Below are 26129 nucleotides of genomic sequence, written 5' to 3'. Positions count from 1 at the left end.
TCAGAGGGTGGTGAAACTCTGGAATTCTCTCCCCCAGAGGGCTGTGGAGGCTCAGTCTTTGAGTATATTCAAGACCGAGATCGATAGGCTTTTGGATATTAAGGGAATCAAGGGATATGGGGACACTGCAGCGAAGTGGAGTAGAGGTCGAAGATCATGGCCCAGAAATCCCGGTTTCCCCCTCACGCAGGTGTTCGACTGGATTCTGGAAAAAAGCGCACCTACCTGAAGCTGCTGGGCCCACGCGAGTTCCCGGTCCTGAGGCCTCCCCTGACTGCGCGTCGCAGCGCGTGCACGTCGGGACATGCGCAGGGCTGGAGTCACATGGCTCTGGGCAGCCAATCAGGTAACGTATATTCTCATTCCTAGTAATGGGTGTTTCGTAAGTCCGAAACTCCTATTACTATGAATGAGAAACACCCCCAAATTCGACATAAAGCATTGAAAAAAAACACCTCACATAAACACACGATAGAAATTAAAGCTGATAGAAATGTTTTTGAAAAAATAAATTTGCCGATTTTTAAAAAAAGTTTGAATTATGGTTTAAAATAAAATTACCCGAGTGGGAGGGATTTTAACATAAATATCTATTTTAAAATGTTTTGGAAATGTTTTTAAACTCTTATGCTGGTAAAAGTCGGCGATGTATCTGCTTTCACCGGGCGCAAGAGTTTTAAGGACATTCGCTGGGCAAGAGGTGGGCAAACAGCCCAATCCCTGCCGTGGGAATGTTCTCGCTCCCGAGATGCGTGCGATCAGTCCAGCCAGAAACCTGACGGATCGGAAAAGCCGGTTTTCAGCGCGAGCGCATTGCACGGCGAAAACGGGCTTTTTCGAAGCTTTGCCAGGTCCGTAGCAACTTCGTACACACTGCGTACGGACCCGGGGAGGCCGGGATTTCTGGGCCCATATTGAATGGTGGAGCAGGCTCGAGGGGCCGAATGGCCTACTCCTGCTCCTATTTCTTACGTTCTTATGAAAACATCACACACACTCACACACACACACACCGGAATCGGAGCCAAGTACAGAGAGTGGCACAATGTGCCGGCCTTTCAGCAGCTCAAGTACCCTGTTCCTTACCTCAGCTATAGCCTGGTCTGCAGACTCCATCGTCTCAAAGGTCACAAACGCACAGCTGCACGAGATAAATGGACACGCGTCAGTTGAGCATAGCACCCAGTATTGCATGGGGAACAGAGATGGGGGAGTTGGGGTGGGGGGGGGGGGGGGAGTGGGGAGATGGAACTGCGATTCCTAACTGGATCAAACAGACCATTGCTGGCTCCTGCCACCAGACCTCACCAGTCAGCCTGGGCAAGGGGTGGATGCAGAGCAAGTGATCAGGAAGGCCAATGGAATGTTGGCCTTTATTGCAAGGGGGACAGAGTATAAAAGCAGGGCAGACCTACAACTGTACAGGGTATTGGTGAGATCACACCTGGAGTACTGCGTGCAGTTTTGGTCTCCGTATTTAAGGAGGGAGTTCAGAGAAGGTTTGTTTGGTTGATTCCTGAGATGAGGGGGTTATATGAAGAAAGGCTGGGCCTATACTCATTGGAGTTTAGAAGAATGAGAGATGATCTTATTGATACACAGATTCTGAGGGGGCTCGACAGGGTAGATGCAGAGAGGATGTTTCCCCTCGCGGGGGACTCTAGAACTAGGGGGCATAGTTTCAGAATAAGGGGCCGCCCATTTAAAACAGAAATGAGGAGGAATTTATTCTCTCAGAGGGTTGTAAATCTGTGGAATTCTCTGCCTCAGAGAGCTGCAGAGGCTGGGTCATTGAATATATTTAAGGTGGAGATAGACAGATTTTTGAGCGATAAGGGAGTGAAGGGTTATGGGGTGCGGGAAGGGAAGTGGGGCCAAATGGCCTACTCCTGCACCTATTTTCTATGTTTCTATGTTATGTTCTTATGACTGTGACCTCCGAGGGAGGCGCTCCCTCATCCCTTTCAGGAGCCGCCGGTTAACGACTCTTCAAGCCTGTACTGACTGTTTTTCCAGACGTTTTTATTGGCGGGCGCACGCACCGAATTTACTGACCGGGGCACGAGCGTGGGTGTTACACTGGGACTGACGTCAGGATCACACTGATTGTCAGCAGCCAGGCGCTACTGGTTTGCGCCTCTAATGAATTTTCGATCGGGGCGCTAACCTCAAACGCTCCCATTAATGCCCCCCCTCCCCCGCCGCCGGAGGAACGGTGGCCAGGGGACAAGGATCCCAGTACCAGGGAGGGAGGGGCGCAGAGAGTTTGCCCGGCACGGACCCGACACACACACACACCACTCACTTCCTGGGGCTGTCCGTGGTCAGGTTGACAATGGTCCCGAAATTGGAGAAGGAGGTCCTCAGCATCTCCTCGGTCATCCCCAGTCCGTGCACGTAGATGGTGTTTCCTTTCCGGGGCGCGCGGAAAGACTCAAACCCTGCGGGAGAGTCAAGGAGAGGCGGTGAGACACGCAACCGGTAGTCTTGGAAATCCTTGCCCCTTTCGCATCTGGAGTACTGCGTGCAGTTATACAGGGTATTGGTGAGGCCACATCTGGAGTACTGCGTGCAGTTATACAGGGTATTGGTGAGGCCACACCTGGAGTACTGCGTGCAGTTTTACAGGGTATTGGTGAGGCCACATCTGGAGTACTGCGTACAGTTTTACAGGGTATTGGTGAGGCCACATCTGGAGTACTGCGTGCAGTTATACAGGGTATTGGTGAGGCCACACCTGGAGTACTGCGTACAGTTTTACAGGGTATTGGTGAGGCCACACCTGGAGTACTGCGTGCAGTTATACAGGGTATTGGTGAGGCCACACCTGGAGTACTGCGTGCAGTTATACAGGGTATTGGTGAGGCCACACCTGGAGTACTGCGTGCAGTTATACAGGGTATTGGTGAGGCCACACCTGGAGTACTGCGTGCAGTTATACAGAGTATTGGTGAGGCCACACCTGGAGTACTGCGTGCAGTTCTGGTTTCCATATTTACGAAAGGATATACTTGCTTTGGAGGCAGTTCAGAGAAGGTTCACTCGGTTGATTCCGGAGATGAGGGGGTTGACTTGAGGAAAGGTTAAGTAGGTTGGGCCTCTACTCACTGGAATTCAGAAGAATGAGAGGGGATCTTATCGAAACGTATAAAATTATGAGGGGGCTTGACAAGGTGGATGCAGAGAGGATGTTCCCACTGATGGGGGAGACTAGAACTAGGGGTCATGATCTTAGAATAAGGGGCCGCCCATTTAAAACTAAGATGAGGAGGAATTTCTTCTCTCTGAGCGTTGTAAATCTGAGGAATTCACTGCCTTAGAGAGCTGTGGAGGCTGGGTCATTGAATATATTTATGACGTAGCCAGATTTTAGAGTGATAACGGAGTCAAGGGTTATGGGGAGCGGGCAGGGAAATGGAGCTGAGTCCATGATCAGATCAGCCATGATATTGAATGGTGGAGCAGGCTCGAGGGGCCCTATGGCCGATGCCTGCTCCTGTTTCTAATGTTCTTTCGTTCAACCTCTTCTGACGTATAAAATTCTTACAAGGTATTTGCAGAGAGGTCGTTTCCCTTGACTGGAAAGTCCAGAACTAGGGAGCATCGTCTCAGGATAAGGGGTCCGCCATTTAGGACTGAGATGAGGAGAAATTTCTTCCCTCAGAGGGTGGTGAATATTTGGAATTCTCTGCCTCAGAGGGTTGTGGAGGCTGAATCATTGAGCCTATTCAAGGCTGCAATTGATAGATTGTTGGGCACCAAGACATATGGGGATCGGGCGGGAAAGTGGAGTTGAGGTAATTCAGCCATGATCTTATTGAATGGCGGAGCAGACTCGAGGGGCCGCATGGCCTACTCCTGCTCCTACATAAGTTCTCTGTCTTGAATATACTCAAAGACTGAGCCTCCACAGCCTAGCTTTGTATCATCAGCAAACTTGGATATATTATATTTGTTTCCCTCATCCAAATCATTGATATAGTTTGTGAATAGCTGGGCCCTGCGGCACCCCACTAGTTACAGCCCGCCAACCCGAAAATGATCTGTTTATGTCTACTCTCTGTTTTCTGCCCGTTAACCAATCCTCAATCCATGCTAGTATATTCCCCCAATCCCATGAGCCCTAATTTTGTCCAATAACCTCTTGTGTGGCACCTTATTGAATGCCTTCTGAAAATCCAAATACATCACATCCACTGGTTCCCCCTTATCTATTCTGCTCGTTACAACCTCAGAAAACTCTAACAGATTTCTCAAACATGATTTCCCTTTCATAAATCCATGTTAACTCTGCCCAATCCTATTATTCTTTTCCAAGTGGTTACCACGTATTTAATAATAGATTCGATCACTTTCCCGTGGCTCAGTGGGCAGCACACTCGCCGCTGAGTCAGAAGGTTGTGGGTTCAAGTCGCACTCCAGAGACTTGAGCACATTAAAAAAAAAATCTCGGCTGACACTCCAGTGCACAGCTTGTGGAGCACTGGAGTGCCGTCCTTCAGACGAGATGTTAAACCGAGGCCCTGTCTGCCCTCTCAGGTGAATATAAAAGATGCCAAAAGATACTATTGCGAAGAAGAGCAGGGGAGTTATCCCCGGTGTCCTGGGGCCAATATTTATCCCTCAATCAACATAACATAAACAGATTATCTGGTCATTATCACATTGCTGCTTGTAGGAGCTGGTTGGGTTAGTCATCATCATCATAGGCAGTCCGTTGGAAATGAGGAAGACTTGCTTCCACTCTTAAAATGAGTCCTTTGGTGGCTGAATATGAGACTCACAGGTAGGACAGATAGTCGTTGAGGGGAGGGAAGGGGAGGGTGGGACTGGTTTGCCGACGCTCTTTCCGCTGCCTGCGCTTGGTTTCTGCATGCTCTCGGCGATGAGACTCGAGGTGCTCAGCGCCCTCCCGGACGCACTTCCTCCACTTAGGGTGGTCTTTGGCCAGGGACTCCCAGGTGTCGGTGAGGATGTCGCACTTTATCAGGGAGGCTTTGGGGGTGTCCCTGTAACGTTTCCTCTGCCCACCTTTGGCTCGTTTGCCGTGAAGGAGTTCCGAGTAGAGCGCTTGCTTTGGGAGTCTCGTGTCTGGCATGCGGACAATATGGCTTGCCCAGCGGAGCTGATCAAGTGTGGTCAGTGCTTTGATGCTGGGGATGTTGGCCTGGTCGAGGACGCTAACTTTGGTGCGTCTGTCCTCCCAGGGGATTTGCAGGATCTTGCGGAGACATCGTTGGTGGTATTTCTCCAGCGGCTTGAGGTGTCTACTGCACATGGTCCATGTCTCTGAGCCATACAGGAAGGCGGATATTACTACAGCCCTGTAGACCATGAGCTTGGTGGCAGTAAACTCATGGTGGGCCCAGTGTCGATCCCCTGGTACTGAGTTAACTGACCCCAACTGCTGCTGGTGTAGCAGGGCATTACAACCACACTTCAGTGACCCTTGGGTTAAGAGGCTGGCTTAAAAACAACAACCTATCCAACCTTTCCTCATAGCTAATAATCTCCAGTCCTGGCAACATCCTCGTAAATCTCCTTTGTACCCTCTCCAGTGCAATCACATCTTTCCTGTAATGCGGATCGTCAAAAACAATCTCCTTGGGTTCTCAGTCTAGGCTTGTTTATAGTGAATGGTCACCCGTGAGAATCCAGGAAGGCCGCTAACAGAGGAACATAGAACCATAGAGGTTTACAGCACGGAAGGAGGCCATTTCGGCCCATCGTGTCCGTGCCGGCCGACCAAGAGCTACCCAGCCTAATCCCACTTTCCCGCTCTGGGTCCGTAGCCCTGTAGGTTACATCACTTCAGGTGCACATCCAGGTACTTTTTAAATGTGGTGAGGGTTTCTGCCTCTACCACCCTTTCAGGTCGTGAGTTCCAGACCCCCACTGCCCTCTGGGTGAAGACATTTCCCCTCAAATCCCCTCTACCAATTACTTTAAATCTCTGCCCCCTGGTTGTTGACCCCTCTACTCAGGGAAATAAGTCCTTCCTATCCACTCTATCCAGACCCCTCATTATTTTATACACCTCAATAAGGTCTCCCCTCAGCCTCCTCTGTTCCAAAAAAAACTCCAATCTATCCAATCTTTCCTCATAGCTAACATTCTTCAGTCCAGGCAACATCCTCGTAAATCTCGTCTGTACCCTCTCCAGTGCAATCACATTCTTCCTGTAATGCGCTGACCAGAACTGCACGCAGTACTCCAGCTGTGGCCTAACCCAGTGTTTTATACAGTTCAAGCATTACCCCCTCTGCTCTTGTATTTCATGCCTCGGCTAATAAAGGCAAGTATTCCGTATGCCTTCTCAACCACCTTATCAACCTGGCCTGCTACCTTCAGGGATCTGTGGACCTGCACTCCCAGGTCCCTTTGTTCCTCTACACTTCTCAGTATCCTACCATTTAATGTGTATTCCCTTTCCTTGTTAGCCCTCCCCAAATGCATTGCCTCACACTTCTCTGGATAAATTCCATTTGCCGCTGTTCTGCCCACCTGACCAGTTTGTTGCTAACTTCCTGCAGTCCACAGCTTTCTTCTTCATTATCAACCACACGGCCGATTGTCGTATCATCTGCAAACTTCTTAATCATACCCCCCTACATTCAAGTCCAGGTCATGGATATACACCACACAAAGCAAGGGACCCAGCACTGAGCCCTGCGGAACCCCACTGGATCCAGCCTTCCAGTCACAAAAACACCCATCAACCATTACCCTTTGCTTCCTGCCTCTGAGCCAATTTTGGATCCAACTTGCCACTTTGCCCTGGATCCCATGGGCTTTTACTTTCATGACCAGTCTGCCATGTGGGATATTTCTCAGTGTCCTGCCATTTATTGTTAGCCCTCCCCAAATGCATTACCTCACAATTCTCCGGAGTGAATTCCATTTGCCACTGCTCTGCCCACCTGACCAGTACACTCTTATCCCCCTGCAGTCTACAGCTTTCTTCTGCATTATCATTGGGGAGAAAGTTCTACTTACTTCTGTAGGGGCCATCACGCTCACGCTCCCGCTCCCGATCCCTGTCCCTTTCCCTGTCCCTGCCACGGTCTCTGTCCCGGTCCCGGTCTCGGTCCCTATCCCGGTCGCGATCCCGTTCTCGGTCCCGATCCCGATCCCGATCTCTGTCTCGACCCTTGTCACGTTCCCTTCCGCGCTCAAGATCCCGCTCAACGTCTTTGAAGCTCTCGCGCTCCGGCTCCTTCCCCGATTCCCGTTCCTCCTCCCGATCTTTTTCACCGTCTCGCACTCGGTCGCTGGAGCTCACGAAGCTGAGGACAAAGAAAGAAACAAAAGACTTGCATTTATATAGCACCTTTCACGACCACCGGACGTCTCAAAGAGCTTTACAGCCAATGAAGTACATAAGAACATAAGAAATGGGAGCAGGAGTCGGCCATACGGCCCCTCGAGCCTGCTCCGCCATTTAATACAATCATGGCTGATCTGATCATGGACTCAGCTCCACTTCCCTGCCCGCTCCCCATAACCCCTTGATCCCTTATCGGTTAAGAAACTGTCTATTTCTGTCTTAAATATATTCAATGTCCCAGCTTCCACAGCTCTCTGAGGCAGCGAATTCCACAGATTTACAACTCTCTGAGAGAAGAAATTCCTCCTCATCTCAGTTTTAAATGGGCGGCCCCTTATTCTAAGATTATGTCCCCTAGTTCTAGTCTCCCCCATCAGTGGAAACATCCTCTCTGCATCCACCTTGTCAAGCCTCCTCATAATCTTATACGTTTTTACAAATTCCAATGACTAGAGGCCTAACCTCCTCAACCTTTCCTCATAAGTCAACCCCCTCATCTCCAGAATCAACCGAGTGAACCTTCTCTGAACTGCCTCCAATGCAAGTATATCCTTTTGTAAATATGGAAACCAAAACTGTACACAGTACTCCAGGTGTGGCCTCACCAATACCCTGTATAACTGTAAGCAAGACTTTTGGAGCGCAGTCACTGTTGTAATGTCAGAAAGGCGGCAGACAATTTGTGCACAGCAAGCTCCCACAAACATCCATGTGATGATGACCAGATGATCGGTTTTTGTTATGTTGATTGAGGGATAAATATTGGTCCCAGGACACCGGGGAGAACTCCCCTGCTCTTCTTCGCAATAGTGCCGTGGGATCTTTTACATCCATCTGCGAGAGCAGATGAGGCCTCGGTTTAACGTCTCATCCAAAAAGCACAAATGGCATTGGTTAATCACTCAACCCTCTGTCCCCTGCTCGCCCCCCCGCCCCACCCCCCACCACCCCGCCCCTGCCCACAGCAACATAGTGCCATTTCCAGTAAGTAGAATAGCTTCAGCACAATCTTTAAAAATGTGCACTTCTCCCAGAATGTTACTCACCATGAGTCAGAGGACATGCTGTTTTATAACAATCATGGTCTGATTTGAACAAAGTGTGGCCAGGCTGAAGGCCACACTTACAACAACAAATTGTGTTCATATAGCGCCTTTAACGCAGTAAAACGTCCCAAGGTGGGTCACAGCAGTGTTATAAGACAAAACAGATAAATTTGACACCGAGCCACATAGGAAGAAATTACGGCAGGTGACCAAAAGCTCGGACAAAGAGGGAGGTTTTAAGGAGCGGGTTGAAGGAGGAAAGTGAGGTGGAGAGGCGGAGAGGTTTAGGGAGGGAGTTCCAGAGCTTGGGGCCCAGGCAGCTGAAGACACGGCCACCGATGGTGGAGCAATTAGAATCAGGGATGGTCAGGAGGGCAGAATTAGAGAAGTGCAGACATCTCGGGGGTTTGTGGGGCTGCAGGAGATTACAGAGATAGGGAGGGGGCGAGGGCCATGGAGGGATTTGTAAACAAGGATGAGAATTTTTAAATCGAGGCGTTGTTTAACCGGGAGCCAGTGTAGGTCAGCGAGCGCAGGGGGTGATGGGTGAGTGGAACTTGGTGCGAGTTAGGACACGGGCTGCTGAGTTTTGGATCACCTCTGGTTTACTTGGGGTAGAATGTGGGCGGCCAGCCAGGAGTGCGTTGGGATAGACAAGTCTAGAGGCAACAAAGGCGTGGGATGAGGGTTTCAGCAACGGATGAGCTGAGGCAGGGGCGGAGACGGGCGATGTTACGGAGGTGGAAATGGGCAGTTTTAGTTATGCTGTGGATATGCCGGAAGCTCATTTCCGGGTCGGATATGACCCCAAGATTGCGACAGTCTGGTTCAGCCTCAGACAGATGCCAGGGAGAAGGATGGAGTTGGTGGCCGGGGAACGCAGTTTGTGGCCGGGGCCAAAGACAATGGCTTTGGTTATTACATGAAGTATAGGCAAGACTTTTACTATATTCGAGATTGATGTGATTTGTGTCTAGCAAATGGAGATCACACTGTAGACGCCACTTTGTTACTGATGCACAATAATCTTAAAAATAGGAGAAAGATGGTAAGTAATTTCCTGATGGGCTCTGCTCAGCGCCAGACTAAAATTTACACACAAATTACTAACCTCTGGCTCACCTCAGGAATTTCCAACTGCGTTTGATAACATCGAGTCGATAGCACAGAATCAGGCCACTCGGCACAACTGCTCCACGTTAGTGTTTATACTCCACACGAGCCCCCTCCCACCCTACTTCATCTCAGCCCACCAGCATTTTCTTCTATTCCTTTCTCCCTCATGTGATTATCTACCTCGGGAGCCTCTTATCAACAACAGCAGACACTGACGACGAGATTCAGCACTGTCTCCAGTGCGCCAGTGCAGCCTTTGGCCGCCTGAGGAAAAGAGTGTTTGAAGGCCAGGCCCTCAAATCTGCCACCGAGCTCATGGTCTACAGGGCTGTAGTAATACCCACCCTCCTGTATGGCTCAGAGATATGGACCATGTACAGTAGTCACCAAGTCGCTGGAGAAATACCACCAACGATGTCTCTGCAAGATCCTGCAAATCCCCTGGGAGGACAGACGCACCAACGTTAGCGTCCTCGACCAGGCCAACATCCCCAGCATCGAAGCACTGACCACACTCGATCAGCTCCGCTGGGCAGGTCACATTGTTCGCATGCCAGACACGAGACTCCCAAAGCAAGCGCTCTACTCGGAACTCCTTCACGGCAAGCGAGCCCCAGGTGGGCAGAGGAAACGTTACAAGGATGCCCTCAAAGCCTCTCTGATAAAGTGCAACATCCCCACTGACACCTCGAGTCCCGTCGCAGAGAGCATGCAGAAATCAAGCGCAGGCAGCGGAAGGAGCGTGCGGCAAACCAGTCCCACCCACCCCTTCCCTCAACCACTGTCTGTCCCACCTGTGACAGGGACTGTAAGTCTTGTATTGAAACGTTCAGTCACCTAAGAACTCATTTTTAGAGTGGAAGCAAGTCTTCCTCGATTTCAAGGGACTGCCTGTGATGAGGATCCCCTTAAATGCAACTTTGTATTTCGCCTCAACCTCTCCCTGTGGCAGTGAGTTCCACATTCTCACCACTCTCTGGGTAAAGAAGTTTCTCCTGAATTGCCGATTGGATTTATTGGGGACTCTCTTATATTGATGGCCACTAGTTTTGGAGTCCCCCCACAAGTGGAAACATCTCCACGTAACTCCACTGTTCAAGAAAGCAGGAAGAGAGAAGACAGGGAACTATAGGCCAATTCGCCTGACTTCAGCAACAGGCAAAATACTAGAATCTATTATTAAGGACATGGTAACAGGGCACTTGGAAAGTCACAATATGATTAGGCAGAGTCAACACGGTTTTATGAAAGGGAAATCATGTTTGACAAATCTATTAAGAGTTTTTTGCGGGTGTAAATAGCAGGGTAGATAAGGGGGAACCAGTGGATGTAGTATATTTGGATTTTCAGAAAGCATTCAATAAGGTGGCATACAAAGGTTATTACACAAGATTAGGACTCATGAGATTGGGAGTAATATATTAGCATTGATTGAGGATTGGTTATTGGGATTGGGGTAATATATTAGCATGGATTAAGGATTGGTTATTGGGATTGGGGTAATATATTAGCATGGATTGAGAACTAGTTATTGGGATTCGGAGTTGTAGAAACACAGAAATTTACAGCGCAGAAGGAGGCCTTTTCGGCCTATCGTGTCCACGTCGGCCGACAAAGAGCCACTCGGCCCTCGGTCAGCAGCCCTGAAGGTTACATATAAACCGATGAACAATGGCGGAGAGGTAAAGAGCACCCAGCCCAACCAGTCCGCCCCACACAACTGTGACACCCCTTATACTGAAACATTCTACACTCCACCCCAACCGGAGCCATGTGATCTCCTGGGAGAGGCAAAAGCCAGATAAAAACCCAAGCCAATTGGGGGGGAAATTATAATATATTAGCATGGATTGAGGATTACTTATTGGGATTGGGATTAATATATTAGCATGGATTGAGAATTGGTTATTGGGATTGGGGTTAATATATTAGCATGGATTGAGGATTGGTTATTGGAATTGGGGTTAATATATTAGCATGGATTGAGAATTGGTTATTGGGATTGGGGTTAATATATTAGCATGGATTGAGGATTGGTTATTGGAATTGGGGGTTAATATATTAGCATGGATTGAGAATTGGTTATTGGAATTGGGGGATTAATATATTAGCATGGATTGAGGATTACTTATTGGGATTGGGGTTAATATATTAGCATGGATTGAGGATTGGTTATTGGAATTGGGGGTTAATATATTAGCATGGATTGAGGATTGGTTATTGGAATTGGGGGTTAATATATTAGCATGGATTGAGGATTAGTTATTGGACAGAAAGCAGAGAGTAGGAATAAGTGGGTCATTTTTGGGATGGCAGGATGGACTGCCACTATTGAATCTGATTCCACCACCCTTTCAGTCAGTGATTCCATCCCTCTCCCAGGCAACTGTCGAGGCTGAACCAGACTGTTTGCAACCTTAGTGTTGTACATGACCCACAAGATTTTTCCGACTACATATCCGACTCCATTAAGACCTCCGATTTCCACCTGCATAACGTCGCCAGACTCCACCCGGCTCAATTTATCTACCGCTGAAACTGCTCATCCATGGCTTTGTTACCTCTAGACTCGACTATTCCAACTCACTTCTGGTCGGCCTCCCATTTTGCATAAATTTAAGCTCATCCAAAACTCGGCAGCCCGTGTCCTAACTCGCACCAAGTCCCGCTCACCCATCACCCCCTGTGCTCGCTGACCGACATTGGCTCCCGGTTAAGCAACGCCTCGATTTCAAAGTTCTCATCCACGTTTACCAGTCCTCTATGGTTGGCGGCCAAAACACCACAAAAACGGCAAGTGCGACCCGTGTCCGGCAGGGGTGAATTTCGGCCCCAAAATGTCCAGTGGCATGAGAACCATATGTCTGTTAACCATCACTCAGTGAAGAGAGAAAATTTTAACTACCAGAAATATAGACAAATATAATTACAAGGTGACAGAAAATTGCGAGTACCTTTCGTATAGAGACTTCCTCTGTGGGCGTTTGCAGACCTGTGAAATCAAGACGCACTGATTAACAGAGTTTCCACCCAGCCCGGATCCACCGAAAAAAGACTGGGGATTGTGGGGGCGGGGGCGCTTATGCAAAATCTAGACCCTGCGATGGTTTTTCTGGAGGTCAGGTATCAAAAATGAACAGGTATCAAAAATGAACAAATCTCCTCCACAGTTAAAAGACAAGAAGTGCTATTTGATTGCCGTAGTGCCCTTTGGGAATGTAAGGGGATAAAATACGGTCACTAAAGTGGGAGACAGACAGATAGATGGTCACTAAAGTGGGTACTGAAGGTAGTGAATGGATCTGACACATGGCCCAGATTGTGGGGCTTATCAGTATTAGGAGGTTCTGAGGAATCAGAAGTTCCTCTACCTTACGGGAGGGATTGTAATATTGACCGATTGTACGTAAAACTCACTTATGTACGTAAAGCACGCTTATAATGGGTTTTAAGATGGGGAAGCGTCAAAGCTTGTTACACAGCAAAGCTTGAACTTTGGTACAGAATGATAGAAAATGGCATGGAATCAGGTTAAAGGGAATAGCTTTGCTTATCTATGTGTTTATCTTTAAAAACTGCAGACCAAGCTGGAAACGCTGGAGCAAGGTTAAGACAGTGGAACAACACATTCCAACTAAGGCCGCGATGGAGAGGTTTGCGAAACCACTCAGCAGCCAGTCCGATAAGGGTTAACAAATCAATATAGCTTTGTAAATCAGCTGTAAACCAACCGGTGGTCACAGGAGGTTTTGTAGGAGGATCGCACACCTCGGAAACTGTGTAACTGTAGGTGTAAAACCTCTGTTCTTAGAAGGTTCATCCGTGAACCCTTCCCCTGCATGCTTGAATAAAAACCGGTTGAACCGAGGTTTCGTCTGAGTGATTCCGTGGTCGCTTTAGGGGCGGGGATAGGGGCGGGTGTCGATTCCCTATATCAAGGAGTCCACCTTGAGCAAGAGAAGTCTTCTTTTTACCCCAACAGTGATCTTCAAGTGTGCCTGTCTGGATTACAAAGCAACGGGGTACATAATTGGACAGTGACCCTGTGTTAATTAATTTGTTATCTTGTATCCCCCTGCCCCCCATTCCGTACGAGGCGGGGGCCAAAGAAAGGAAACATAGAGCTCCCGACATGTACAAGCTCATCGGGTCCTGGGCTGAACAATTGCTGAAATGAACTGCTAAATATTTAGGACTCTGTTGCTTTTGAAGCCGCGATGTATGTAATATGCGCTCCACCAGATTACTGCCAGGACAGATGAAGGTGACCATCTATTATCTATAATCCCACATTCCAGAAGGGGGAATAGACCTACTCTTAGCCGCATCTTTTCCCCCCACTCCCGCCCAAATTCCTGCAACGACAAATCCTTCGCTTGTTAACTGACCTCTACGTTGTCTTCATCGGCAGAGACACTGCGTTGAAAGGGCTGAAATGATGGGGTCGGTCCCTTCTCAGGATCCTGCAGAGACAAGCAATAAAAGACTTGGATTTATACAGCGCCTTTCACGACCACCGGAAGTAATTTTGGAGTGTAGTCCCTGTTGTAATGTGGGAAACGCGGCAGCCAATTTGCACACAGCAAGCTCCCACAAACAGCAACGTGATAATGACCAGATAATCTGTTTTGTTATGCTGACTGAGGGATAGATATTGGCCCCAGGACACCAGGGATAACTCCCCTGCTCTTCTTCAAAATAGTGCCATGGGATCTTTTACGTCCACCTGGGAGAGCAGACGGGGCCTCGGGTTAACGCCTCATCCGAAAGACGGCACCTCCGACAGTGCAGCGCTCCCTCAGCACGGCACTGGAGTGGCAGCCTAGATTTTTGTGCTCAAGTCTCTGGAGTGGGACTTGAACCCACGACCTTCTGACTCAGCGGCGAGAGTGTTGCCCACTGAGCCACGGCTGACATTCTAGCTGACGCCCAAAATGGGCTGGAGAGACAATGGGCATCAGTTGGGATGGGCCAAGAGTTTTGGTGTTTCATTCGCAAGGGCAATTCGGTCCTGGGTTATTCAGCAGCAAACACTCCCAACAGCTCAGCACATTTGCTCTGCTCCAGCACAACATGCATCAGGCAACAAAGATCAGATTGTGCTGCGTGAGTGATTGAGGGAATTCAGGGAGGGTGGAATTTAGGTTAGGTGGGAAGGGGAAGAAAACTGCGTTCGCTTACTTCAGCAGCAAGCTGATCTGGGAAAATTGTAGACCAATGGCGAAGTGTTCAGCTACCAGGGGACATGGGCTTAAAGTGAGGAATTTCGGGATAAGAGGGGAGCGTCGGGTGGAGCATTTTCACCCGGCGACATCTGGAGCAAGTAATCGGGGCAGCTCTTTAAAGCGAACCATAAAAAAGGGATTGAGAGACAATCGGAGGAGGCTCTGGTTAGCTGGGACGGAGCAAAATGGGTGGGCAGTATTTGCTTCATGGGTTCTTTGCTTAAGAATTCATAGCAACACATTGCTATTAAAAGCTAGTTGGTTTATTAACAAAAGGTGCCACATAAAAGGTTACTGCACAAGATAAAAGCTCACGGGGCTGGGGGTAATATATTAGCATGCATAGAGGATTGGCTAACTAACAGAAAACAGAGAGTCGGGATAAATGGGTCATTTTCTAGTTGGCAAACTGTGACTAGTGGGGAGCCACAGGGATCAGTGCTGGGACACCAACTATTTACAGTCTATATTAACGACTTGGATGAAGGAACCGAGTATAATGTAGCCAAGTTTGCTGATGATACAAAGATGGGTGGGAAAGCAAATTGTGAGGAGGATACAAAAATCTGCAAAGGGATTTAGGCTGGCTAAGTGAGTGGGCAAACATTTGGCAGATAGAGTATAAAATGGGAAAATGTGAGGTTATCCACTTTGGCAGAAATAAAAAAGCAAATTATAATTTAAATGGAGAAAAATTGCAAAGTGCTGCAGTACAGAGAGACCTGGAGGTCCTGGTGCATGAAACACAAAAAGATAGTATGCAGGTACAGCAAGTGATCAGGAAGGTAAATGGAACGTTGGCCTTTATTGCAAGCGGGATGGAGTATAAAAGTAGAGAAGTCCTGCTACAATTATACAGGGTATTGGTGAGGCCACACCTGGAGTACTGCGTACAGTTTTGGTCTCCGTATTTAAGGAAGGATATACTTGCTTTGGAGGCTGTTCAGAGAAGGTTCACTCGGTTGATTCCGGAGATGAGGGGGTTGACTTATGAGGAAAGGTTGAGGAGGTTGGATCTCTACTCATTGGAATTGAGAAGAATGAGAGGTGATCTTATTGAAACTTAGAAGATAATGAGGGGCTCGACAAGGTGGATGCAGAGAGGATGTTTCCACTGATGGGGGAGACTAGGGGACTTAGTCTTAGAATAAGGGGCAGCCCATTTAAAACTGAGATGAGGAAAGATTTCTTCTCTCAGAGGGTTGTAAATCTGTGGAATTCTCTGCCCCAGAGAGCTGTAGAAGCTGGGACATTGAATAAAGTTAAGACAGAAATAGACAGTTTCTTAAATGATAAGAGGATTAGGGGTTATGGAGAGCGGGCAGGGAAGTAGAGCTGTGTCCATGATCGGATCAGCCATGATCTTACTAAATGGTGGAGCAGGCTCGAGGGGCCGTATGGCCGACTCCTGTTCCTAGTTCTTATGTTCTTATTAAGGTGGCGGTGAGCCGCCATCTTGAACGACTGCAGTCCGTGTGATGAAGGTGCTCCCACAGTGCTGTTAGGGAGGGAGTTCCACAATTTTGACACAGCGACGATGAAGGAACGGACGATATATTTCCAAGTCAGGATGGTGTGTGACTTGGAGGGGAATGTGGAGGTGGTGGTGTTCCCACGCGCCTGTTGCCCTTGGCCTTCTAGGCGGTAGAGGTCGCGGGTTTGGGAGAAGCCTTGGCGAGTTGCTGCAGTGCATCTTGTAGATGGTACACACTGCAGCCAGGGGGCGCCGGTGGTGGAGGGAGTGAATGTTTAAAGTGGTGGGTAGACTTTGCTCCTTACCTTTAGTTTCCCTTCCAATGTCCGGGAGCGTTTGAAGCCCGAGTTTTTGTTCTCTGCTTTGATGGCGCTGATGGCTCCCGACTTGATCAGCATCTTTGCCTGCTCTGTTGCCGTGGCAGTGTCGATGATGGGTTGGTCAGAAAGAGCTGCCCAAGAGAGATTACAGGCCAGGGAACATTTCCATTATTAATAGACACAGTGAACTGCACTTTTCTGTCTCTTATTGAAATTTATTTTTTAATCCAAAGAAAAAGATAGAGAAAGAAAGAGAGAAAGAAAGAAAGAGAGAAAGAAAGAAAGAGAGAAAGAAAGAAAGAGAGAAAGAAAGAGAGAGAGAAAGAAAGAGAGAAAGAGAAAGAAAGAGAGAAAGAGAAAGAGAAAGAAAGAAAGAAAGAAAGAAAGGAAAGAGAGAGAGAGAGAAAGAGAAAGAAAGAGGGAAAGAGAGAAAGAAGGAGAGAAAGAGAGAAAGAAAGAGAGAAAGAAAGAGAAAGAGAGAAAGAAAGCGAGAATGAAAGCGAGAAAGAATGAGAGAGAAAGAATGAGAGAAAGAATGAGAGAGAAAGAAAGAATGAGAGAGAAAGAATGAGAGAGAAAGAAAGAATGAGAGAGAGAGAGTGAGAGAGAAAGAAAGAATGAGAGAGAAAGAAAGAATGAGAGAGAAAGAATGAATGAGAGAGTGAGAAAGAGAGAGAGAGAGACAGACAGACAGAAAGGACTTGCATTTATATAGTGCCTTTCACAACCACCGGATGTCACAAAGCACTTTACTGCCAATTAAATACTTTTGTAGTGTGCTCACTGTTGTAATGTGGGAAATGTAGCAGCTAACTTGCGCACAGCAAGCTCCCACAAACAGCAATGTGATAATGACCCAGATAAGCTGTTTTTGTGATGTTAATTGAGGGATAAATATTGGCCCCAGGACACCGGGGATAACTCCCCTGCTCTTCTTCAAAATAGTGGCCATGGGATCTTTTATATCCACCTGAGAGGGTGGATATAATTGCCAGCCCGACCTGGCAGTCGGCCGACAAAAAGCCAATAATATGGCGACGCCAGCAGCACCACCTCCCCTTTAAGGGCGGACGCGCTGCCCAGCCGCCGGGGAAAGCTGTCGGGGGCAGTTCCATGCGGGGGCTGGATAGCGGGTCGCCGTCAGTCGGTAAGAGGGCGGCGCGGTAATCTGTTCCCGCCGCTTCCGGCCCGGGGGGGGGCAATTTCGGTTGGGTCGCCTCATCCGTCCACTCCTGGTCGCTAACGTTGGTGCGTCTGTCCTCCCAGGGGATTTGCAGGATTGCTTGGGTGCCAGGCCGCTGGCCGGGCCGAAACCCTCCCAGTGTTTGCCACTAACGTGGCTGCAGAGTTCGCAGCGACCCCTCCCCCCTTTAACTGAAGGAGGGGGACGGGGGAACGCTGTGACCCGTCAGCGCGGCGCTGATGACTTGGAGCAACGGCCGTTCTGACCTGCCTTCACTTCCGCCCCGCTGACAACTGCAACACCGCTCCGGCTGGGGAAAATAAAGAAAGTCCTGAATTTCGCTGGATTAGCCGCCCCACTCACAAACCGGTAAGTGCAACGTTTGGGGCGGAGGGCAATTTCGGCCCCAAAGTGACAGGTGACCGAAAGCTTGATCAAAGAGGGAGGTTTTAAGGAGCGGGTTGAAGGAGGAAAGTGAGGTGGAGAGGTTTAGGGAGGGAGTTCCAGAGCTTGGGGCCCAGGCAGCTGAAGGCACGGCCACCGATGGTGGAGCGATTATAATCAGGGATGGTCAGGAGGGCAGAATTAGAGGAGCGCAGACATCTCGGGGGTTGTGGGGCTGGAGGGGATTACAGAGATAGGGAGGGGCGAGGGCCATGGAGGGATTTGTAAACAAGGGGGAGAATTTTGAAATCGAGGCGTTGTTTAACCGGGAGCCAATGTAGACCCAGAAAGAAACAAGGAGGTTTCACAAAAAGTAAGAACAGCCTATTTTCCAATTCCATTTCTTGATCACTCTGTACAAAGACACGCGCACGCACGCACCCACACACACAACCACATGTGCACACACACACAAAGACGTGTGCACACACACACACACACAACCACGTGTGCACACGCACACACGTGCACACACACGCAAACATACTCTCAGTAATTTGCTCAAAGGTGGACTGTTTTAAAATCTTTTTCTGCCAGCTCTCTTTAATTTCCTTCACACCATCTCTCGCCTCCCCGAATCCCAGCTCCAGCAACAGACCTCCGTGGCTGTGCTATGAAATGAGATCCAGAGACACGTGGAGCAGGAAGTTGGGGGGAGACTGATATTAGCACCCACGGAGCCCGTTATAGCAGTACCGAGGGTGCAGTCTTTGAGGGATTGCACTACACACCACATAGCGGCAGAATCAGGACCAGAGGGAATGAGATTTCATAAGAACATCACAAATAGGAGCAGGAGTCAGCCATACGGCCCCTCGAGCCTGCTCCGCCATCCAATAAGATCATGGCTGATCATCGACCTCAACTCCACTTTCCCGCCCGATCTCCATATCCGTTGATTCCCTTAAACTCCAAAAATCTATCGATCTCAGCCTTGAATATATTGAGAAACTCAGCATCCACAGCCCTCTGCGACAGAGAATTCCAGAGATTCACAACCCTGTGAGTGAAGAAATTCCTCCTCATCTCTATCTTAAATGACCTACCCCTTCTCCTGAGATTGTGTCCCCTAGTTCTAGACACTCCAGCCAGGGGAAACAACCTCTCAGCATCTACCCTGTCAATCCCCTTCAGAATCTTGTGTTTCAATGACATCACCTCTCATTCTTCTAAACTCCAGAGAGTATCGGCCCATTCTACATAATGTCTTGTCATAAGACAGCCCTTTCATCCAGGAATCAATCTAGTGAACCTCTGTTGTACTGCCTCCAAGGCAAGTCTATCCTTCCTTAGATAAGGAGAAATAAAATGGCCAGTAACATTGTTCGCTGTTATTACTCCTTTGAAACTGACTGCAATATCAATTCCCAGTGCTTCCCAACGTGAAATTACTGAGGCTGGGGTCTGTCATTCACTGCTCTGACACTGGCTGCGCTGTACCCCCTCTGCCCCCAAACCACCCTCACCCTCCCCATCCCCCGGGGGGACAGACGCACCAACGTTAGCGTCCTCGACCAGGCCAACATCCCCAGCATCGAAGCACTGACCACACTCGATCAGCTCCGCTGGGCAGGCCACATTGTCCGCATGCCAGACACGAGACTCCCAAAGCAAGCGTTCTACTCGGAACTCCTTCACGGCAAACGAGCCAAAGGTGGGCAGAGGAAGCATTTCAAGGACACCCTCAAAGTCTCCCTGATAAAGTGCAACATCCCCACCGACACCTGGGAGTCCCTGGCCAAAGACCGCCCTAAGTGGAGGAAGTGCATCCGGGAGGGGGCTGAGCATCTCGAGTCTCGGCGCCGAGATCATGCAGAAATCAAGCGCAGGCAGCGGAAGGAGCGTGCGGCAAACCTGTCCCACCCTCCCCTTCCCTCAACGACTATCTGTCCCACCTGTGACAGAGACTATAATTTTCGTATTGGACTGTTCAGCCACCTAAGGACTCATAGAAACAAGTCTTCCTCGATTCCGAGCGACTGCATATGATGACATAATTGCAGTAAAACGATAAGGGGATCATTTTAAACGATAAATGGATAAGTGGTTATGGGGAGCAGGCGGGGAAGTGGAGCTGAGTCCATGATCGGATCAGCCATGATCGCATTAAATGGCGGAGCAGGCTCGAGGGGCTGTATGGCCTAGCCCTGTTCCTAGTTCTTATGTTCTTATTTATAAAACATTAACGACCTGTGTGCAATGCCGTGGCAGAGTGACCAGTGCGTAACACAAGTGGATTCCCTTCACAAGGGAGGATGTTGAATCAGAAAACATTTCTCATCACTGCAATTCGGAAATTTAGACTCGAGGCAAAAAACAGGAGGCACATCACACACACACACAGACACGACTGTTACTAGTCACAGCTTTGTGCTTATTGGTAATCCCCCTCTCCCCTCTTCGCTTTTCCTGAAGGGACTTGCTACTTGACGAGGTGCTATAACCGAGGTCCAGTTACCCTCCACTACAAACGGGCCATTAAACGCAAGCCCACGCAGCCAGTGGTGGCAGGTGACTTAACCACGGCGGGCATCCCAACCGAGCCAGATGCCACCCTCGTCAGATGCCCGGAAGGGATGCCAATCAAGCCTTTGTTTCCCCTCTCCATTCTGGGGCCGACTTTCTGAGGAATTGAGGGGCGACCGTAGTGAGGTGTATAAAATTATGAGGGGCTTGGATAGAGTGGATAGGAAGGACCTGTTTCCCTTAGCAGAGGGGTCAACAACCAGGGGGTTTAAAGTAATTGATAGAAGCTTGAGAGGGGATTTGAGGGGAAATGTTTTCACCCAGAGGGTGGTGGGGGTCTGGAACTCACTGCCTGAAAGGGTGGTAGAGACAGAAACCCTCACCGCATTTAAAAAGCAAAAACATAAAAAATAGGAGCAGGAGTAGGCCACACGGCCCCTCGAGCCTGCTCCGCCATTTAATATGATAATGGCTGATCTGATCATGGACTCAGCTCCACTTCCCTGCCCGCTCCCCATAACCCCTTATTCCCTTATCGGTTAAGGAACTGTCTATCTCTGTCTTAAATTTATTCAATGTCCCAGATTCCACAGCTCTCTGAGGCAGTGAATTCCACAGGTTTACAACCCTCTGCGAGAAGAAATTCCTCAACTCAGTTTTAAATGGGCGGCCCCTTATTCTAAGATTATGCCCCCTAGTTCTAGTCTCCCCCATCAGTGGGAACATCCTCTCTGCATCCACCTTGTCAAGCCTCCTCATACGTTTCAATAAGATCACATTTCATTCTTCTGAATTCCAATGTGTAGAGGCCCAACCTCCTCAACCTTTCCTCATAAGTCAACCTCTTCATCTCTGGAATCAACCGAGTGAACCTTCTCTGAACTGCCTCCAAGTGCTTGGATGTGCACTTGAAGTGCCGTAACCTACAGGGCTATGAACCGAGAGCTGGAAAGTGGGATTAGGCAGGATAGCTCTTGGTCGGCCGGTGCGGACACGATGGGGCGAATGCTCTCCTTCCGTGCTGTAAATTTCTATGATTTTATGACTGCAACACACCCTGCTGCCCCTGCACCAGCACGGACCGGGGAAATCGGGCCCGGGTACCTGGGGTACTCACATCGTTTAATTCCGCCCTGGTTGGTCTGTGCTGCCGAGCTCTGCTTCTTCAAGGCCATCAGTGCTTTTTTCTGCAACGAATAACGCAAAGTCAGAACAAACTCAGCTCTTACACACAACATGTATTTATATAGCGCCTTTAACGTAATAAAACGTACAAAGACGCTTCACAGGAGTATTATAAGGCAAAACAAATAAATTTGACACCGAGCCACACAAGAAGAAATTACAGTAGGAGACCACCATCATCATCATAGGCAGTCCCTCGGAATCGAGGAAGACTGGCTTCCACTCTTAAAATGAGTCCTTAGGTGACTGAACAATGCAATACGAGAACCACAGTCCCTGTCACAGGTGGGACAGATAGTCGTTCAGGGAAGGAGAGGGTGGGACAGGTTTGCCGCACGCTCCTTCAGCTGCCTGCGCTTGACTTCTGCATGCTCTCGGCGACGAGACTCGAGGTGCTCAGCACCCTCCTGGATGCACTTCCTCCACTTAGGGCGGTCTTTGGCCAGGAACTCCCAGGTGTCGGTGGGGATGTTGCACTTTATCAGGGAGGCTTTGAGGGTGTCCCTGTAACGTTTCCTCTGCCCACCTTTGGCTCGTTTGCCGTGAAGGAGTTCCGAGTAGAGCGCTTGCTTTGGGAGTCTCGTGTCTGACATGCAGACAATGTGACCTGCCCAGCGGAGCTGATCGAGTGTGGTCAGTGCTTCGATGCTGGGGATGTTGGCCTGGTCGAGGACACTAATGTTGGTGCGTCTGTCCTCCCAAAGGGATTTGCAGGATCTTGCGGAGACATCGTTGGTGGTATTTCTCCAGCGACTTGAGGTGTCCACTGTACATGGTCCATGTCTCTGAGCCATACAGGAGGGCGGGTATTACTACAGCCATCAGCTTAGTCACAGAGATTGGTCACCTGTTCCGTTGGGCGGGCCACATCGTCCACATGCCCGATACAAAACTCCCAAAACAAGCGCTCTACTCAAAGCTCCAACACAGCAAGCGAGTCCCAGGTGGGCAGAGGAAACGTTTCAAGGAAAGCCTCCTTGAAAAAGAGCAACATCCCCACCGACACCTTCGAATCCCTGGCCCAAGACCGCACAAAGTGGAGGAAAAGCATCCGGGAAGGCGCCGGGAGCAAGCCGAAGCCAAGCGCAGGCAGCGGAAGGAGCGCACGGCAGCCCAGGCTCCCCAGCCACCCGTCCCTCCAACCACCGTCTACCCCATCTGTGAGAGACTGTAGGTTCCACATCAGACTCATCGGTCACCTGAGAACTCATTTTTAGTGTGGAAGCAAGTCATCCTCGACTCCGAGGGACTGACTAAGAAGAGAAGGTCAAAGAGGGAGGTTTTAAGGAGCGTCTTGCAGGAAGAAAGTGAGGTGGAGAGGCGGAGAGGTTTAGGGAGGGAGTTCCAGAGCTTGGGGCCCAGGCAGCTGAAGGCACGGCCACCGATGGTGGAGCGATTATAATCAGGGATGGTCAGGAGGGCAGAATTAGAGCAGCGCAGATATCTCGGGGGTTGTGGGGCTGGAGGAGATTACAGAGATAGGGAGGGGCGAGGGCCATGGAGGGATTTGTAAACAAGGGGGAGAATTTTGAAATCGAGGCGTAGTTTAACCGGGAGCCAATGTAGGTCAGCGAGCACAGGGGGTGATGGGTGAGTGGGTAAGTGGAGCTGAGTCCACGGCCAGATCAGCCATGATCTTGTTGAATGGCGGAGCAGGCTCAAGGGGCTAGATGGCCTACTCCTGTTCCTAATTCTTATGTTCTTATGAGCGGGACTTGGTGCGAGTTAGGACACGGGCTGCCGAGTTTTGGATCACCTCTGGTTTATGGAGAGTAGAATGTGGGAGGCCAGCCAGGAGTGCGTTGGAATAGTCAACCCATGGCTATTTATCAGAACTGATCTCGTTTCAGTAAGTTAAAGGAAACAAACAAGTGATTGGCTTCAAAGTGAGAAACGCTGAAGAATTCTCCACCTGACAACCCACTATTGTTAAGAACGATAAACTTAAATTTATATAGCGCAAACTGAAGACGTCGCAAATGCTTTACAGCCAACGAATTACCTTTGGAGTGTAGTCACTGTTGTAATATCGGACACGTGGCAGCCAACTTGTGCACAGTAAGCTCCCACAAACAGCAGTGTGACAATGACCAGATAATCTGCTTTTTTATTAGTGATGTTGATTGAGGGATAAATATTGACCCAAGACACCGGGGAGAACTCCGCTGCTCTTCTTTGAGAACTATTACATCCACCTGAGAGAGCAGACGGGCCCTCGGTTGAACGTCTCATCTGAAAGACGGCACCTCCGACAGAGCAGTGCTGCACTGGGAGTGTCAGCCTAGATTCTGTGCTCAAGTCTGTGCACTGGGACTTGAGCCCACAATCTTCTGACTCAGAGGCAAGGGTGCTACGAGTGTACGACAGGAACTGCACACAGATGCATGATCTTGCATAGTCTATAGATATAAAATCACAGAATAATGCGAAAGGACTGAATGCGTGAATTCAAAATGAGGACAGACTTATGGGGAAAGGTTGAGGAGGTTGGGCCTCTACTCATTGGAATTCAGAAGAATGAGCGGGGATCTTATCAAAACGTATAAGATTATGAGGGGGCTTGACAAAGTGGATGCAGAGAGGATGTTTCCACTGATGGGGGAGATTAGAACTAGGGGGCATGGTCTTAGAATAAGGGGCCGCCCATTTAAAACTGAGATGAGGAGGTATTTCTCCTCTCAGAGGGTTGTAAATCTGTGAAATTCGCTGCCTCAGAGAGCTGTGGAAGTTGGGACATTGAAAAAATTTAAGACAGAAATAGACAGTTTCTTAACCGATAAAGGGATAAGGGAGCGGGCAGGGAAGTGGAGCTGAGTCTATGATCGGATCAGCCATGATCGTATTAAATGGCGGAGCAGGCTCGAGGGGCCGTATGGCCGGCTCCTGCTCCTATTTCTTATGTTCGTATGTTACATCTGCATCACCTGGTCCAATCGATCTGACCTGTGACCTGGACTACCCATTTTGCAACACCGCAGGACATCAGGCTGGCAATTCTGGTTCGACGCAATCCTGCAGGTTTCATTACTTGATCTCCTGCTGCCAACCGCCCTCCCCAGGCAATCAGCCTTTCTTCCCCCCCGCCCACCCCCCCCCACCCCCCCACCCACCCTGGCCACCCACCTTCCCCTCCCCCCTGCTGTCTCCAATACTTTGATAACTGAAAAATGAAAAGCGCTCAAAGCAAATGAAGAAAAATTGTAACTTTAATCTCACCGCTATTTTCTCACGGGTTTTGCTCACAGCTTCTGTGAGTGTCCAGGAGATTAATCTTTAATTTCTGGAGACTCCTGGCGATGCAAATACGGGACAACACTTGCCCCCTCTGGCCTGCTCTGTTGCCACGGTGATTTTGGACCCTAGTGATCCTGAGTAAACAATTGCCCCGTGTGTGACCTGCTCTGTTGCCATGGTGATTTTAGACCCCAGTGACCCTGAGTAAACATTTACCCCGCTGTGTGTGACCGAGTAAACAATTACCCCCTGTGTGTGACCCTGAGTAAACAATTACCCACTGTGTGTGTGACCTTATGTAAACAATTAACCCCCTGTGTGTGTGATCCTATGTAAACTATTACCCCGTGTGTGTGACCCTATGTAAACAATTACCCCCTGTGTGTGACCTTATGTAAACAATTACCCCCCTGTGTGTGTGACCCTATGTAAACAATTACCCCCCTGTGTGTGTGACCCTATGTAAACAATTATCCCCCTGTGTGTGTGACCCTATGTAAACAATTACCCCCGTGTGTGTGTGACCTTATGTAAACAATTACCCCCCCCTGTGTGTGACCCTATGTAAACAATTACACCCGTGTGTGTGACCCTATGTAAACAATAACCCCTGTGTGTGTGATCCTATGTAAACAATAACCCCCCTGCGTATGTGACCCTATGTAAACAATTATCCCCGTGTGTGTGACCTTATGTAAATAATTACCCCGTGTGTGTGACCTTATGTAAACAATATCCCCCTGTGTGTGTGACCTTATGTAAACAATAACCCCCCTGTGTGTGTGACCCTATGTAAACAATAACCCCCTGTGTGTGTGACCCTATGTAAACAATTACCACCTGTGTGTGTGACCCTATGTAAACAATTACCCCCTGTGTGTGACCTTATGTAAACAATTACCCCCAGTGTGTGTGACCCTATGTAAACAATTACCCCGTGTGTGTGACCCTATGTAAACAATTACCCCCTGTGTATGACCTTATGTAAACAATTGCCCCCTGTGTGTGACCTTATGTAAACAATTACCCCCTGTGTGTGTGACCCTATGTAAACAATTACCCCCTGTGTGTGACCCTATGTAAACAATTACCCCCTGTGTGTGTGACCT

At 49.1% G+C, this 26129-nt stretch overlaps 1 protein-coding gene across 1 annotated transcript in view; it reads right to left on the bottom strand.

The window, feature by feature from the left end:
- The window catches only part of nelfe (negative elongation factor complex member E), a 61031-nt gene that overhangs the window by 33163 nt on the left and 1739 nt on the right, over positions 1-26129 (bottom strand). Inside the window, exons 2-8 of the mRNA XM_070861138.1 lie at positions 21719-21788; positions 16494-16639; positions 13878-13952; positions 12444-12481; positions 6997-7286; positions 2306-2441; positions 1087-1141 (exon numbers count right to left, since the gene is read on the bottom strand). Of these exons, the coding sequence (XP_070717239.1) occupies positions 1087-1141; positions 2306-2441; positions 6997-7286; positions 12444-12481; positions 13878-13952; positions 16494-16639; positions 21719-21788 (810 nt within the window). The remainder of the gene's footprint in view (positions 1-1086; positions 1142-2305; positions 2442-6996; positions 7287-12443; positions 12482-13877; positions 13953-16493; positions 16640-21718; positions 21789-26129) is intronic.

The sequence above is a fragment of the Pristiophorus japonicus genome, chromosome 19, assembly GCF_044704955.1.
Source record: "Pristiophorus japonicus isolate sPriJap1 chromosome 19, sPriJap1.hap1, whole genome shotgun sequence".
Lineage (NCBI taxonomy): Eukaryota > Metazoa > Chordata > Chondrichthyes > Pristiophoridae > Pristiophorus > Pristiophorus japonicus.
The sequence above is the reverse complement of the archived record's forward strand: the minus strand, read 5'-3'. Positions and strand labels throughout refer to the sequence as shown.